Source organism: Ruditapes philippinarum, unplaced genomic scaffold, assembly GCF_026571515.1.
Source record: "Ruditapes philippinarum isolate M1 unplaced genomic scaffold, ASM2657151v2 ctg2376_1_1_1_1, whole genome shotgun sequence".
In the NCBI taxonomy this organism is placed as follows: domain Eukaryota; kingdom Metazoa; phylum Mollusca; class Bivalvia; order Venerida; family Veneridae; genus Ruditapes; species Ruditapes philippinarum.
The window spans coordinates 246,398-262,492 of record NW_026851631.1 but is presented as its reverse complement, the minus strand read 5'-3'; the positions used below and the strand labels follow the sequence as shown (position 1 = coordinate 262,492).

Below are 16,095 nucleotides of genomic sequence, written 5' to 3'. Positions count from 1 at the left end.
TCGCTGTAGAGTAAGAAAAAAAAGAATACTTCATAAAATATTGTAATCGCCAATTTGGTTGCCGCAACAAATAGTATTTTAAATGAACAACTAATGTTTTAGACTTATGGAAATCGCCTATTAAGCGTTTCATGTTATAAAAAATATTAATCGTCATGTCAATGCACATAATATTATATTGATTTCCTTTTGCCTTAATGTCAGCCTGCGGTGATATTTCGCAGCTTGATAATGCATTTGTAGAATTTAAAGGGAATGTTATAAGCACTGACGGCGCTTAAGCAAATGTAATTTTAACATTTGGCGTAAATGACGTTGAAATGATACAGTGTTTTAATACGGTAAAATTGGTTAACAGAAGCTATAATTAATGGTTATTGATAAGTTTTATAAGGCGATGCGTCTAGATTTTATCCAAAATGTGTTTCCATTTAGTTCTATATATGCTGTGATTTAAGATTGTGGAGACGTGCCTACTGTTATAAAGGGATATGTTACATTATTAGAAGAACATAACACAACGTATAGCGCACTTGCAAACGTAAGCTGTCATACAGGTTACAATGCAAGCATAGGTATAATACAATGTCTAGAAACGGGACAATGGCAAACAACTGAATGTCAGCTACTTGGTAAATTTTCACGCATTATATAATCATATTGTATCACTATCGTAATACGTTATTGATTATAGTGACCGTGGAGATTTAAAATAAAAAATAGGAACAATAATAAAGCATAAACTAATGACAATTATATACCCCCAAAATTGGTGAAGTATTTACTGACAAATCGCGTGTCATTACTCATATGTTAATCATTAGTAATGAAGTATGCTGTGTTAAGCTTTGCAAGTTACTTAATCATTGTCTTAATACAGATTGTGAATCTGTACCAGTTGTTTTGAAAGGGGAAGTCGCATTGATAGAAGCTGATAATACAACGTATGGACAATTGGCAGAGGTCACGTGCAATAAAGGCTACAATTCAACCTCCGGAACAATAAAGTGTCTAGAAACTGGAAAATGGGAAACCACACAATGTGAAATATTGAGTAAATAACTTTTTATTTATTTTGATAAATGCCCTAATGCCTCTTATTTTTTGAATTTATATTTATTGATTGTGAAAGCAACCATTCGTTTGTATGTATGTGTGTATGTCTGTACGTACGTACGTACGCATGCACGTACGCACGTACATACGTATGTATGTCAATGACATACTTGGATTTCAAGTGTCGAAAATCGGATCTAATTTCGCATTCCTTTGGAAACTTTATCATCATTGGATCATAATATGTCTCGCTCAAAACTAAGGTACATAAATAATAAGATTCACTCTAAGTGGCCAAAGACTAACATTGGGTTGGGGGTTAAATTGCATTTTGTTTCTGACCTGACATTCTAAATTATTCTCGCAAGTGGTGATGAATTGTATATGACATGTCGCATGATAAACGCTGGATTGGTATTCAAATATTTTAGATTTCAGCATATTCACGATAAATTTTGTCTATCACATTGAGCACATTTCTGTTGTCACACATCAATTTATGATTAGGAAATGTAGAACATGCATGATATTTATATTAAGATTGCGAGGCTGTTCCGGTCATCGCTAATGGACAAGTTACTCTTACACAAAATGGAAATACCACGTATGGAGCGATAGCGAATGTATCATGTTCAACAGGACATAACGCGACAGTAGATACTATACTATGTCTAGATACAGGAGAATGGGATAATGCAACATGTAATTTAATAGGTTTGTGTTGAATCACATCTGTCTTTGCAATTTAGAAAATTTAATAACAAATGTCTTTCTTTGGATAAGACATTATTTTGAATTTCAGATATATTTCTGCTGTGTCGATTTTTTTATCAAAATCACACGATTTATCCTATCTATTTCTCAAAAACAAGTGCACTAATGGCTCCTTATATTCTCGTCTCGCTGTCATCAGAACTTAGACCAGGGTTTGTTTCAATGTCACCAAAAATCAGTTAAAGTTTTCTCTGTATACCTGGGAATAGTGAGCAAAGTGTGAATGGACTGGAGTATGTACCGAAATCAACTGGCTAAGAAAGAATATTACCATACATAAGAATTTGGAATTTTCTGTGAGCCTACAACAATTTGATAAGAATGACGAGATACGTTGTTGGTCCCCACTTGCTTCCGTACTTTTTCCTTGTTATCGCCGCTGTTATGTAATAATGTTGTACACACCATGTAAAGAGTGGTCAAATAGGACGCAACGGACTGTATAACTAACGAGGATTACATGTACAAATCGATATTGATAGAATAAGAATAGAATAGACTTTATTAAAGAATGAACCATAATTGGACCAAAATATGTCTCGAGCAAAACTAAGGTAACTCAATGATAAAACTAAGGGGCGAAAAGCTAACATAAGGTTGAGGGTGGGATTGATTTTTGTTTCTGACCTGACTTGAAAATGGTTTGCGTCAGTGGTGGTTAAATATATAGGACAAGTCGCATGATTTGACGCTGGGTTGCTATTCAAATATACTACATTTAAGCATATTCACGGTATAATTTGTCTATTACATTAAACTCATTTCTGGGCCACACAGCTACTGGCTGAAGAACTATCATATTCATACAAATTTTCTTTGAAAAAGAATTATGATTAAAAATAGGATTTTCATATGCATGATGTTTAATTAAAGATTGTGAGACAGTTCCGGTAATTGCTAATGGACAAATTACTCTTAAACAAGATGGAAATACCACGTATGGAGCAATAGCGAATGGTTCATGTTCAACAGGATATAACGCTACAGTAGATGTTATACTGTGTCTAGATACAGGAGAATGGGATAATGCAACATGTAAATTAATAGGTTTGTAGTCAATCTCATTTTTCTTTGCAATTTAGAACAAACATTTCTTTCTTTGGATAAGACATTATTTTGAATTTTAATGGAGTTCTGCTGTGTCCATTTGTTATAATAATTTATTAAACGATAACTTGTAGGTCAAAATATTTTTACGATAATTCTATAGAAAATTATTTGTAACAATGTTAAGAATATGGTCGTCGTTTAGATTGTAGTGCTGCCCCAAAAGTTGCAAACGGAAACGTAGCTTTACTCGGAGAAGAAAATACTACATATGGAGCATTAGCGAAGATAACCTGTGAGACTGGTTATAATTCCTCCGTGCAAACCATACAGTGTCGTGATACCGGAGTCTGGGAAACTGCAACATGCGATTTAATCGGTAATAGTTTGATAGTTGCAATTTATTGTTGCTTTTTTGTCTGTTTAAAAGTAGTGGCAGTGAAGGCTTCGTTTTATTATATTATTTTAATATTGAACCAAGTTCAATTGAAAAATATCGTAATTGTATCCTGGTGTAGCTTAAAATATTTTATGTTCCAATGTTTGCATTAAATTAGTAACAGAATTTCGTATTTTGATCTTAACACTGAACAAGAATTAACTTGAATTTATTTTATGATATTAGTTTGTGAACCATCACCAACAATAGAAAACGGAAAAGTATATTTACAAGAAGAAAGCAATTATTCTTTTGGTGCAATAGCTCGTATTGACTGTGAAACAGGATATATTGCAAGTATTATTGCTATACAATGCCGTGAAAATGGGACTTGGGATACTGCCATCTGTTCAATAATAGGTTTGTGTATAATATATAGTGAATATATTTACTGAAATCTTTAAAGTACGAAACAAAGACAAGCAAAATAATAATCAAAATCCCTCTCTCTGAAAAAACACATAATGTTCAAAACCTAATTTTATAATCTGTATTAAGTTAACTAAATGCTTCACTTTTAGTGCGACGTTTTTAACAGTTCTTCCATAATGTAAAGATTTTAAATGATTGTGTTTTATGAAAGTGTTTATGACACTAACTTATTTGAATCAGATTGTGGCAGACTAGATGATCCAATGAATGGTAATATCAATACTTCTAATGGTACAACATATGGTTCAACTGCCACATATACATGTGATGAAGGTCTTGATATTATTGGTGATGTAACTCGAATATGTGATTCAAACGGAAAATGGAGTAACACGAAGCCAGATTGTTTACTTAAAGGTAACTCCTTAATATTTGATTAAACTAAAACATGAAGTTAATTGATTATTAAACTCCGTTAAATAGTTGTTTTGTTTCATTATTTCGAGAGTTATAAAAATTGTGCTTGGCTGAACATTATGATTCTGGATCAAATATAGTTGCAACCTTTATAATAACAACACATCTTTAAAATGCACGTGTCTTTCTCGTCATCTTTAAATTGAATCATAACTTCTCATTTAAAGTTGTTGTTAAACAGGTGCAAAGAGGTGTCCGGATAATACCGACGAAAGAGGAACTGTTTGGAAAGCAATCGCAGGGGGAAGAAACAGAAGCAACGCGTGTCAAACTAATTTTACTGGTAGGATAGGTTATGTTGATTGATGTGTTTTTTTTTAATTTGTCTTTTGTCGCCTTGACCGTGATAAGTAGACTTTATAACCTCTATTAGAATTTTGTTACATTAATTTCTTCTTTTATTTTCTCGTTTTGGACATTTTACTGAGGTACTCTATCCCGCTTGCCATGGAATGGCACGAACGAATTAAATTTCCATAAAAATAAATGAACTAATCTGCGGAGGTATTTAGAATTCAAATGTCACCAATGTCATCTTGAGATGTTAATTCTGCTTGAAGCGGTGCTAACGGGTATGAACTCTAGCTTACAATAGCCACTACCGCAAAGGAACAGGATCAAAATAAACAAACCTAAATGATTGATTTTGGTTGTTTAGAGCGTTCTTTATGGTTTCGCTTTTCTTTTGAAGACTTTTTCTTGACCAAAGAGGTATTGCCTTTAAATAAACACTTTTATAAAGCTTACACGATGCACATTGAAAATTGAAAAGTACATTATCTTTCCACATGAATCTTTCCTACTTATAGGACTGGAAAAATATCGAAAAAACAATGTCACAGTCTGAGGAGTAAAACAGTCCGAATAATTCATCTTTATTTTCAAATATGGAATGGCGAACATTTCATTATTTATTATTTTTGTCTTTTTTTTAAATAAGCGTAAGTTGTATTTATAGCATGAGTGTGCGAGCCTCTGGCTCTAATGAAAATGGTAATCATGATCAGTTACCCAGCAATATGGTCTGCTATTAAAACAAATAGTTAATCTTATTGTATTCAACATATTTATTCATTTCACCATCCTTTTTATGCAATATCTTATTCAATTACACACAATTTTGGCAATTTAAGCTGCCAATCTTACAAGAAAAAGGATTAAGATCTTTATATCCCTCTATTATTGTACTTAATCGTATCGGCAAATGTCCACCGTATCCCCCAATGACGTCATCCAAGGGCGACAACTTGAATACGGTCTTAAATAAAAGGGTCTATACGAAAGTATAATACTATTTATTACATATTCAAATTAGCATTAAGAATTGCCGTGCAATGCCGTTTTAATGGAGTCGAATATTATATTTAATGCCAAATATTTACCTGTCAAACGTGTTAGGTACTGTAAATCGACAGTGTGGAATTGATGGATTCTGGAAGTTTCCCCAGTACCTGTGTATACGTGAATCAGTTAAAAAAGTTATAAACACGGTAAATATATATTGTTATTGTTAAATGCCACTGTGAATCAACGATTTGCTTCTTGTTTACCATCAGATATATATTTTGTTACAATAAAAAGTAAATTAATTAGCATTATGTAAATAATATAATTCATTGAACGAATACGCTTACCAAAGTAATAAATGTCAAACACGCCTAAAATGATTCGCATATTATGTAAGTTTCTTTCAGCTGTTAGCAAAGAGTTTAATGATATATCTTTAATTGTGTTGGAAATGTGATGACAAGGATTAAATATTCTTTGATGTTTTCACAGATAGATTTGTTAAATGAAGATACATCACATCAAGATGTTTTGAACGCTTTACAAGGTCTAAAAGATGTAACCACGCAAGCTGAAAATATAGTTGAGCAAGATAAACTGACTGATTTTGAAGTAAGCAGGTTAATAACATCAACGGAGACAGTTGCAGTTCTTTTATCATCGTCACCAAACTTAATCAATAACCAACTTACAGATGTAAGTATCTGACTTAAATTTAGAACAAATAACAGCATAAATGCATATCTATTGGTACACCTGTCCTGTTAATGCACACCCATACCTATGATCTGTGTCCGAATGATAGTTAAATGAAGGAAATGGTATGGAAAGTGTACTGAACTGTAACCTGTAGACCGTAGTGTTATAGTATGATATTAATCAAATTATTATAGCTTATAGCAAGCAGTATTTGAGTGCTTTACTGCTTCATTTATGCCAGGATGAAACAAAAACACATGTTATAGATAGCTGATGTATGCCCTTTATCTTACTACCAAGCACTGAAAATAATCGAGCGCACTGTCTTCAGGACGCCTCTTATTATTTGTTAAGTTAAGGGTCCTTGTTATAACTAAAACAATCAATGAGTTATCAATGTGCGGTGCGAATTAATGATGTATTGATATTATTGCCTTTTGATATTTTACGATTTATCGTTGTTTTTTTTTTTGTTTTTTTTTGGGGGGGGGTGTTTAATATTTGTTCGGAGTATAACTTGAAATGTTTAAGATATACGTATAAACACTAAACTTCATAGATTAATATATCTCATTTAGGAAGAATGCAATGCCAATGAAGTAAACGTATCTCTATAAATCATTTTTTTATTTATTACCCATGATTGTTTTGTCCGAAGCATAAATATGATGTATAAGGGAGATCTAATCTTGAAACTTCTTAGTTAGCTATATCTATGAAGGAGAAGTACAGTACATTAAGAAAATTAATAATAAGGTATACAGTGCCGACAAATGATTCTTAACACAGTTCCTATGTTAAGTCTGATTCTTTACTGAAAAAGAAATTATAAAAGGAGGCTCTGAATTATTGAACTTTAAGCAAAAATATTAAAATAGTAAGGGGTAAAAATATTTTCACTATCATGTTCATCTTTAGTAAAGTATTTGTCGTTAAAGGATAAACACGAGAAGTACTGGAATAAATATGATATAACATGTCTATTGTAGACCTTGTCGGAAATGTTGTTGCTAACATTATGAAAACTTGTAATCATACCCATTTGCACAATTTTATGCAATTATTTGTTGTTTTTTTTATTATTTATGACCATATATATATATATAACTAATACGTGCACTTATATATTGTTAAACAGTGATGTTTTTTACTTACTTTTAAAGTCAGTAAGCGGATGTTTCTAAATTCAAAATTTTACAATTTAATGTTAAAATGTTGAATTCTGCTTAAGCCGGTGCTAGGAGGCGTGGACGGTAGTTCGGATTCGACAGTACCGTCCATGAACCAGTTACACCGAGTCTGCAACATTTTCAATTTTGATGTTCTGGGCTTTTCTTAGGGATTCTTATTTTCTCTATATTATTTCACTATTTTTTGAAGCAGAAAATACCTGATTTGTTCACATATTTTTTTGCGTGTTAGTTCACTCTAAACAACCATTGAAAAGTTCCTTTACTAGTAATAATTTCGTTAGGATTACAACTCCTGAAGACAAATAACTCTTATCATGGTGTTTTCCCTTAGACAAACTGGTAACGGTTTTGCTTTGCACACCTTACATACTTCAACAACCAAATATATTTATTTAAACTTCATAAATGTTAAGGGCAACATTTTAAAATTGATTGTCACTAAATTATTGCCATTTATGAATCAACAAAATTATGCAATGCCCTACCTTTATCATGATACAGTATGCATTTCGTCAACAGTTTTTATTGTGTGATATGATGTATAATGTCTTTATACTTCTTCAGGTGTTTACTGAGACAATAAGCAACTTGATAGATGTAAAGAACTCTGGAAGTTGGAATGCAATAACACAAAATGTAGGTTGATTAATTTTATCTTATTTAAAATTGTATTGATTTGAATTGTATATTTTAAATGTATGAATGTAATTGAAGAAATATTATCACAATTTGTGCATTTTTACATTAAAATATTTCTGTTTTTATATTTATAGAGTAGTGAAGTGGCCAAGAAAATGTTAGCTTCTGTGGACACACTTGGTAATGCAATGGCAATACGAGTGAATTCTACAGGAAATAGTTTACCGGCAGTTGTAAAACCAAACATAGGTAATAATTATATTTTCTAAATAATCATATGTACATTTCATTAATTGCTGTAACAGGTCATTATATTATCGACTTTTATTGAATGGCATACAAAAGGCAATTAACAAGAAATAGTTTAAGCAAGGACAATGTGGATACCGCCTTCAGTATACTAGGTGGATACTTCCTTCAGTATACTAGATGTTTCTGTCTTAAATAGATGTGCAACACCAACAAATAGTTACGAGTACTGTTTTACTGTGTAATGAGATGTTACGCGTTCAATGATGCCAATTCCTAACAAGTTGTCTCCAAGTATCTTTGCGAGATCTGTTTGATATTTCAGCGCTACACGTGAAAGCAGTGTCATCAAACAATTTTGTTTTCCCTGGTTCTGATGCAGTACAGGAAACCAGCAGTGATAATTGGTTACGAGCAACAGATAGTCAAATTAAGTTTAACCCAGCTTCCTTTGGCGGTAACTAATCTTTCTTTTTTCAATATTTCTATAGAGTTGTTTTAGAGAGGTTTATTTATATACTTTAAATATTATGTGAATTAAATCCATTCAATAAATTCTTCTGTTAACTTTCCGAAAGGTACAAACTGAAAACATTATAACAATATGTTGCTTGGCAAGAGGAGTATAACTGTTCATATGCTTATAATATTATTATTTTAAAGAAGTTTTAGCACACCATTTAAATATTGACATGGAACTGACTTGTAAAATATATACACATTGTAATTGTGAATAAATCTAAAGATTATTATTAAACAATTTCATAATAATGCATATATCGGAATCTGTGATACTGCTTCATAAAGTTAAAAGGGCGTACATTAAATATATGGGTACAAAACTAAATTTATTTAACATGTACTGCGCTGAACTTTAAGTGAAATACTTCTATTGCAAAAGAATACTAAAAGCTAAGCAGTTCTCAATAGATATGTATGATTTGAATAAGAGAATACACAAAACCTGCTTGGAAAGCTGAAATTTCTATAACCGACAAAGTTAATTCGGTCCTTGCTTTAAAACGCCATTTTTTTCATGATTCACATTGAGTATCCTTTGAAGCGTAACCCATCATCTTTATGTGTACTCAAAAGGTTTTTATTCTACATTTATAAAAAGAGATTGTATAACAATTATCAATATTATTAAATGTCACATTTGAGCATAATACGTGTATATCTTTAAAAAAATCTTTAAAACTCTAGACCATTCGTAGGCAGTAAAAAAGAAAATTAAGTGGTGGACATGGAAGAATGTTTGTTTGAGTCTGTTCATAAGCAATTATGAAATATGTAAACTCTCTCGCGTCCCTAAGCACCGACTAAAACAGTGTTCAATCTTCATCACAATTAGAATTGGAATTGGAGTTTACAATTCCAGCGAAGACTAGCACATATATAATACAGCCGGTAGGCAGTGCTTTTTACACTGTTTATATTACTAATGCATATAATGATTAAGAGGGTATATGTAGGAAAGGAACACATTAAAGTGGTATCAAACTCTGTCATGAAATAAAGGAAATATACGATCTCAAAGAACCTTTTAAACATATCAACATAGCATTGCAAAGTTCTTGGCATTCAACAGCTGCCTCACAACATTTAAAACAGAATTGCTGCTAGATTTATGCTTATTTTCATAAAAAATCCAATAATAAACTTTAAAGAAGCATTTAGTGAAGTGAGCAAAGAAAGTAATTTACACATTGCAAACGGCACTTACAATTTACAAACATGAATGCGGATGTTTCTAAATTCAAATGTTTGCTTTTTTTTCTTTTTCTTTTTTAAATCTTGAATTCTGCTTGGGTTTCGATGATAGCGTGCTATTTCCAGTACCGTCTATGAACCGGGTCAGTCGAACTGGGCCTTAAACATGTTAAAGGTAACGTTTTGGGCGTTCTTTAAGGTTTCTCAATGTTATTATCACATATGTAGGTCAGAAACGTTTTTGTTTGTTCCATGATGATTTATTACGTTATTGAACTTTCTCTTACAGGAACATCTCAGCAACCTGTAGTATCAGCTGCAATATATAAAGATATTTCAATTATAATGCCGGATAAAAGGTAACATTATAACATCACATCAAGTAATTTACTGTTTGATATGACAGTATAACGATGTTACAATCTGATAAATGAAACAAATATGTTTTTAAAAAAAATATTTTGTCTGGGGAAATGTTGTCTTAAGATTCTTCTGTGGGAAATATTGCTTATTTTATGGACAACTTACATAACTGTTAAATCAATACTTTTTTATTTTCAGTGATAACGAGCAGCTCAATGGTCAAGTTTTGTCATTTTCTACATTGCCTCCATTAAATGGCACTTTTGATCCGCCAATCACCATGAAATTTGAGCTGACTAATGTATGTACTATATCTTATCTACTACGTACCTTTGAGTAGATATTGGCATTATATAATATATTTCCACAGTATTCAGAATACATTACAATGCAGATAAAAAGAATATTGAATAAGTAAGAGGACATCAGATCAAGAAATACACTAAAGTTGAACATGTTTTATCAAGAGAAGCACACTGAAATTTGCACTTATCATATAAACAATGTAACAAATTGGTATACTTTTACTGAACAATTGCTCAAGAAATATATAACGTCATGTATATGGATACAAGCTGGTGCCGTTTTCCCGCAAAACATTGTAAAAATATTTGGATGTAATTGTTGTTTGAGATTTGTTGTTTGGCCACTCAACATATGCATTTTACTCTAAAACAATTATTAATCGTTTAGAAATTGTATTAATATATTGCTAATGTTTGGAATGTTTGCCTTTGATAATACCTTTGACACTAATCTATTTTTAGGAACAATTGACAAGTGCGACATGCAGTTTTTGGGAAACCGGAAAAAGGTAACACTTTTTTGATTTTGAAATCCAAACAATCAGTTAACATTCTACAATACTTAATTCGCAAAAAAGACTTAACTGTCCTAAAGATTTGTTTTAAATTTTCAAAATATATTTGTCCAGATAAATTCCAAAATAAAATAACAATTTTGCATAACAAACACATTCATGAGTTCTTGTTTCACTGGATGGCAACATGACTGTTTGATCCATTTATGATTAATTTATATCTAAAATGATTAAGAAAGTTGTTGTTTTAGCGGATCAGGTGCCTGGGCAAATGAAGGATGCACTGGTAGATCTATCAGTGAAAATTTGACAGAATGCGAATGTAATCACACAACAAACTTTGCTGTAATTCTAAGTTTGCAAGGTAACATAATTTTCTATCGAATTATCCGAAACATGTTTCTTTAAATTATAGAAATTTATTTAAATAATACGGAGTTCAATATAACATATTAGACATATTACACAGTTTTGTTGTGTAAACATGTTATCTGGTATTATTTAGCTTTTTTCAACTTGGGTAGTTCTAATATTCCTTATTGAATACTGTATAATTACCCATAAGATATGTTGCCTGCTTTTTAAATTTGTCTTTTGACGTCTTGTTTGTGAAATGCAGGCTTCATAACCTCTGATCTCCTAATTTCCATTTTATTTAGTTTCGCCTATTCTTTTCTCGTTTAGGGTACACCCATTCTCTTACTTGGGACCATACGCCACTTTTTATGGAATGGCACTACTGTGTCACATTGAAGGTTACATAATAACCGCCGTATGAACACATGTGCGGATGTTTCTAAAATATAATTTCACCATTTTCGTGTTTAAATTTTGAATTCTGCTTATGCCGGTGCTAGGGGGCGTGAACGGTAGCTTGCACTTTCCAATACCGTCCTTGAACAGGCTTAATCAAACCGAGTGTGCAACATTTTCAATTTTGCCCTGTTAGGCTTTCTTAAAGGATTCTGTATTTTTCTATTTTACTTTTTTATTAGTAACATTATATGCATAATATTATACAAAATTAAAAAGATACGTTCCAGAAGTTTTATGTTTGACTTGTTTTATTCAGAAAGTCTATTATGGACTTAATATTCAATCTAGCAAAGAAAATGATTTGTATAAACCAACAAACTTGTCACATTTGTAAATCATTTTCAGATTGTGGAGGATTAGGATCCCTTGGCAATGGTGAGATTGACAACTCTGCTGGCACTACGTACAAAGCAACGGCAAATTTCAGATGTAATAAAGGATATAATATTAATGGTGCTAATACAAGCATGTGTTTATATAATGGCTCTTGGAGCGCCCCAGTTCCATCTTGCTTTATCAAAGGTAATATAATTTACTATTTAGAAATACTTATGTCCAATTGTCATTTTTGTTTGAAACGTTTAAAATTGTTATCCGTTACTTTTTGGTTAAAAAAGTACTATTTTAATGTAATTTTCTTTTACAGATTGTGGTATTCTCAGTAATCCATCAAACGGTAATGTATCAACACCTAAAGGAACGACATTTGAAAACAAAGCAGATTACAGTTGTGACAACGGATATATTCTAAATGGCACAGAAACCCGTCTTTGTTTATTAACGGGATCATGGTCTTCCACTGCCCCGACATGTGTGAAAGGCATTTTTATCTATTGCAATTATTTATTATTCATATTCACGCCAGTTTAAATTGTTTTAAAGTGTAAATGAAAATGTTCCTTGTGTGGGTAAATTTCTTTAGGAAACTTTATAAATACTTAGGCAAGCAAACTTTCGTAAGGCGAGTCTGGCGTTATTAGCATTTGTAAAAGACACATTTGATATTATTCTTATGAAGATTAGAAAGCTCCCGCAAACGATTTCACTTATGGACCATCAAAATTATAGAAAACATTTAAGCATGTTTAATTTGGCGCAAAATTTTAAGTACAAGTACTTCGATTGTAATAAATTTGATAGAAATAGTTTCGAATACGAATTAGTGTTCAACTTTATTTGTCATCCAATGAAAACGCTGTATTTCTTAAAAATTATGTGCGTTAATTTTCATAGAAGAAAAAAAAGTCGATACTATATCGAATTTCTTTCATAGTCGACATCTATTTTTCACAGTACTTCATAGAACGGCATAGTGACGTAATAAAGTGAGTGATTATGAGGCCAAATAAAGTTTGACACTAAATATGTTAGTATTCATCCGTAGCTGTTCTACAGAAATTAGAAACATTCTCTTGTCGCTATCGCTCCCGTCGAAGTTTCAAATTTCTGTAGAACAGCACGGATGAACACTAACATATACTTAAACTGTAAAGAATGAAAACCTTAATGAATGAGGAAGTAACCTTCATATAGTAAATCCGGAAGCACGTCTGCGACCATCATTTGCATAACATCATATTTGACTTAGAAAAACATGTTGACATTCATTGGACATATTACAGTCTGTGGTTGCTAATGCTCTAGAGCGTTAATCATCTGCTTTCGTTATTCTTAGATAGACCTTATTACTAGTATTGAATTTACACGAATTTAGATATGATTATCTCTTCATTATATTGTAGAAGTACAAACACCTAAAACTTGTAAGGAGAATGTAGACAGTAGAGGACTAACTTGGCAAGAAACAATATCTGGAAATACTCGGAATGAACTTTGCCAAAGCGGATTTACAGGTATAAGTAATACTTGTTAGCATTGATTGTAAACTCTTATTGATCTTACTTAATTATTTTCAAAATAATTCAACATAGTTATTGTAAGTAGGGCGTTATATTATATATGTATATATTTTATAGTTAATCCTTTTTGCTGAAACACGTAGTTTTATATCATAAAAAAACTATTCCAAGTCACTGTAAGTAACAATTTGAAAATATATTTATATAACTGCCTAAAAATCCAATGAATATATATATTTCTACAACAAAACGTAAGGTTCAAGATCTAGAACATGTGGTGCTGGCGGAGTGTGGAACTTGCCACAATATGATTGCGTTCGTAAATCGATAGTAAAAATTATCGAAACGGTTAGTGTGCCAATACAATTTTATTCTTGAAGTATTCTTATTTTATTTTTGAATTGAATTGTTATAGTAAAATGACAAAAACGTTGATAATTTTGTGTGTTTATTTTTCTCTCCATTTTTATTTTGATGATTTTTTTCTTAAAGTTTAAAAAACTACCAAATTTTATTTTTTCATAAAAATGCTTTTTATTATTGATTAACCCCTTTCTAAAAAATTTTTTAAATTTTAAAAAATTTAAAAATTTTTAAAACACAATTTTTGCACAGTTTCTTTTTTTAAAGGTTGGGGAGGTCAACAACAGCCCCCTTTTTTGTCTTAATCAAAAAAAGTGTGCCTTAGCCCCTTACATTCATAAATTGCGAACAAATGACAAAAACCCATACAAAAAAAATTTTAGGAAATTTTTGACTAATTGTGTACACTTAGTATAACGCTGAAAAAAATGAAAACGGGGGAAAAAATTGATACGTCTTGAGGACATTTTAAAAGTGAAACCGAAATAAACAATGATAAAACAGCATTTAACTGATCGCGAAAAGATCATTTTCTCGTTGAGACAGTTCGGAGTGGGCTTTTTTCCCGGGAAAATCATAAAAAAAATTATGGATAAAAAAAAACTTATTTAAAATTTTTATACATCAAGATCTCTTTTAGACACAAACTTTTAAAAAAAAATTTTTTTTAAAAGAAAGACATCACACTTGGAAAGATTTTTTCCTTTTTATTAAATTTTCTTTTAAATCTTGGCGGATAAAAACTATTTTATCTTGTATGTAATTCAAATTGTTAAACTTTCAGAACTAAAAAACTCCAACTTACATGACATTAAATGAAGCAATTATTATATCATAATATAGTAAAATAAGATAGTAAAATAAGATTGGTTTAGCTCTATTGCAACTCACTAAAACATTATTGTTTCATAGACAGTAACTGGATAATTCTCCTTGCGATGTTCAATTCATTTTTGTTTTCTACGATAGGAATTCCTAGAAATTGCGAGTAATCTTGTCGATGAGTCCAATCAGGAGAGTTGGCAGTCTCTTTCTCAGTCGGTGTGTATTGAACGAGTCTTCGTCCTTTGTATATAATATTGAAGTATCCAGTTCAAATGAGTGACTATATAACATTGATTTCATTACTGAAACAACAACAACAAAAACAACAACAACAAAAAAAAACAATCACAAACAAATCAAACAGAACTGTTATTTTTATTTTTTGTTTTTAAAATAATACATTAACATTAAGCATAGTAGACTGAATGCTGATCAAGCAAAAAGGTATTGCACATCATTTCATTTCTCACAATCTCTGGTTATCAATTAGCCTGTCCGTAATTTTCATAATGTTTGTTATTTCCGCTGAGAATTGTCTTGTAACTTGATTTCTTTTTTCAATTTGAGGCAACTTTGGTTTATTCAAATATGTAACCAAAACGTTATGAAACAGCAAAATATTTCAATTTTCTAGGAGAACAATGATGAATCAGCAAGGGTGCTAAAGGCAGTTGATTCCTTGGCTATGGTCCTGAGTAATTATTCAATTGAGGATGATCCCGAAAATAATGGCACCCTAATCGTGAAGAAAAATATTGGTATGTTTTAAATATGAGAGCCAATTTGGTAGAGCTAGATATTTTTGAAAATAAAAAAAATGTATGTTCCTTGAATATACAAAAGGATATTCAAATATGAATTCATCTAGAACATTATGTTGTTTAACATTAAAAAGACAACAGAAAAAACAAAAACACACACATACACGCGCACGCAAACACACATACACACACACACTCACCAACGCACACATGCGCACACGCACACGCACGCACACACACGCACACACACGCACACACACACACACACACACACGAGGAAATGAAGATTATAGGGTACATATACCTGTTAGCTTTACATTGATACCGCATTTACCAAAACATT

At 31.4% G+C, this 16,095-nt stretch overlaps 1 protein-coding gene across 1 annotated transcript in view; it reads left to right on the top strand.

Annotated features, from left to right (window-relative positions):
• LOC132720325 (sushi, von Willebrand factor type A, EGF and pentraxin domain-containing protein 1-like) overlaps positions 1-14,181 on the top strand; it is a 64,899-nt gene extending 50,718 nt beyond the window's left edge. Inside the window, exons 21-41 of the mRNA XM_060704483.1 lie at positions 459-632; positions 881-1,054; positions 1,597-1,770; positions 2,704-2,877; positions 3,083-3,256; positions 3,503-3,676; positions 3,929-4,105; positions 4,347-4,448; positions 5,564-5,655; positions 5,945-6,148; positions 7,909-7,980; positions 8,118-8,232; positions 8,558-8,689; positions 10,235-10,304; positions 10,507-10,609; positions 11,076-11,122; positions 11,380-11,492; positions 12,290-12,466; positions 12,591-12,764; positions 13,687-13,797; positions 14,060-14,181. Coding sequence (XP_060560466.1) covers positions 459-632; positions 881-1,054; positions 1,597-1,770; positions 2,704-2,877; positions 3,083-3,256; positions 3,503-3,676; positions 3,929-4,105; positions 4,347-4,448; positions 5,564-5,655; positions 5,945-6,148; positions 7,909-7,980; positions 8,118-8,232; positions 8,558-8,689; positions 10,235-10,304; positions 10,507-10,609; positions 11,076-11,122; positions 11,380-11,492; positions 12,290-12,466; positions 12,591-12,764; positions 13,687-13,797; positions 14,060-14,181 — 2,855 coding nt within the window. The remainder of the gene's footprint in view (positions 1-458; positions 633-880; positions 1,055-1,596; positions 1,771-2,703; positions 2,878-3,082; positions 3,257-3,502; positions 3,677-3,928; positions 4,106-4,346; positions 4,449-5,563; positions 5,656-5,944; positions 6,149-7,908; positions 7,981-8,117; positions 8,233-8,557; positions 8,690-10,234; positions 10,305-10,506; positions 10,610-11,075; positions 11,123-11,379; positions 11,493-12,289; positions 12,467-12,590; positions 12,765-13,686; positions 13,798-14,059) is intronic.
• Positions 14,182-16,095: the final 1,914 nt, after the last annotated feature.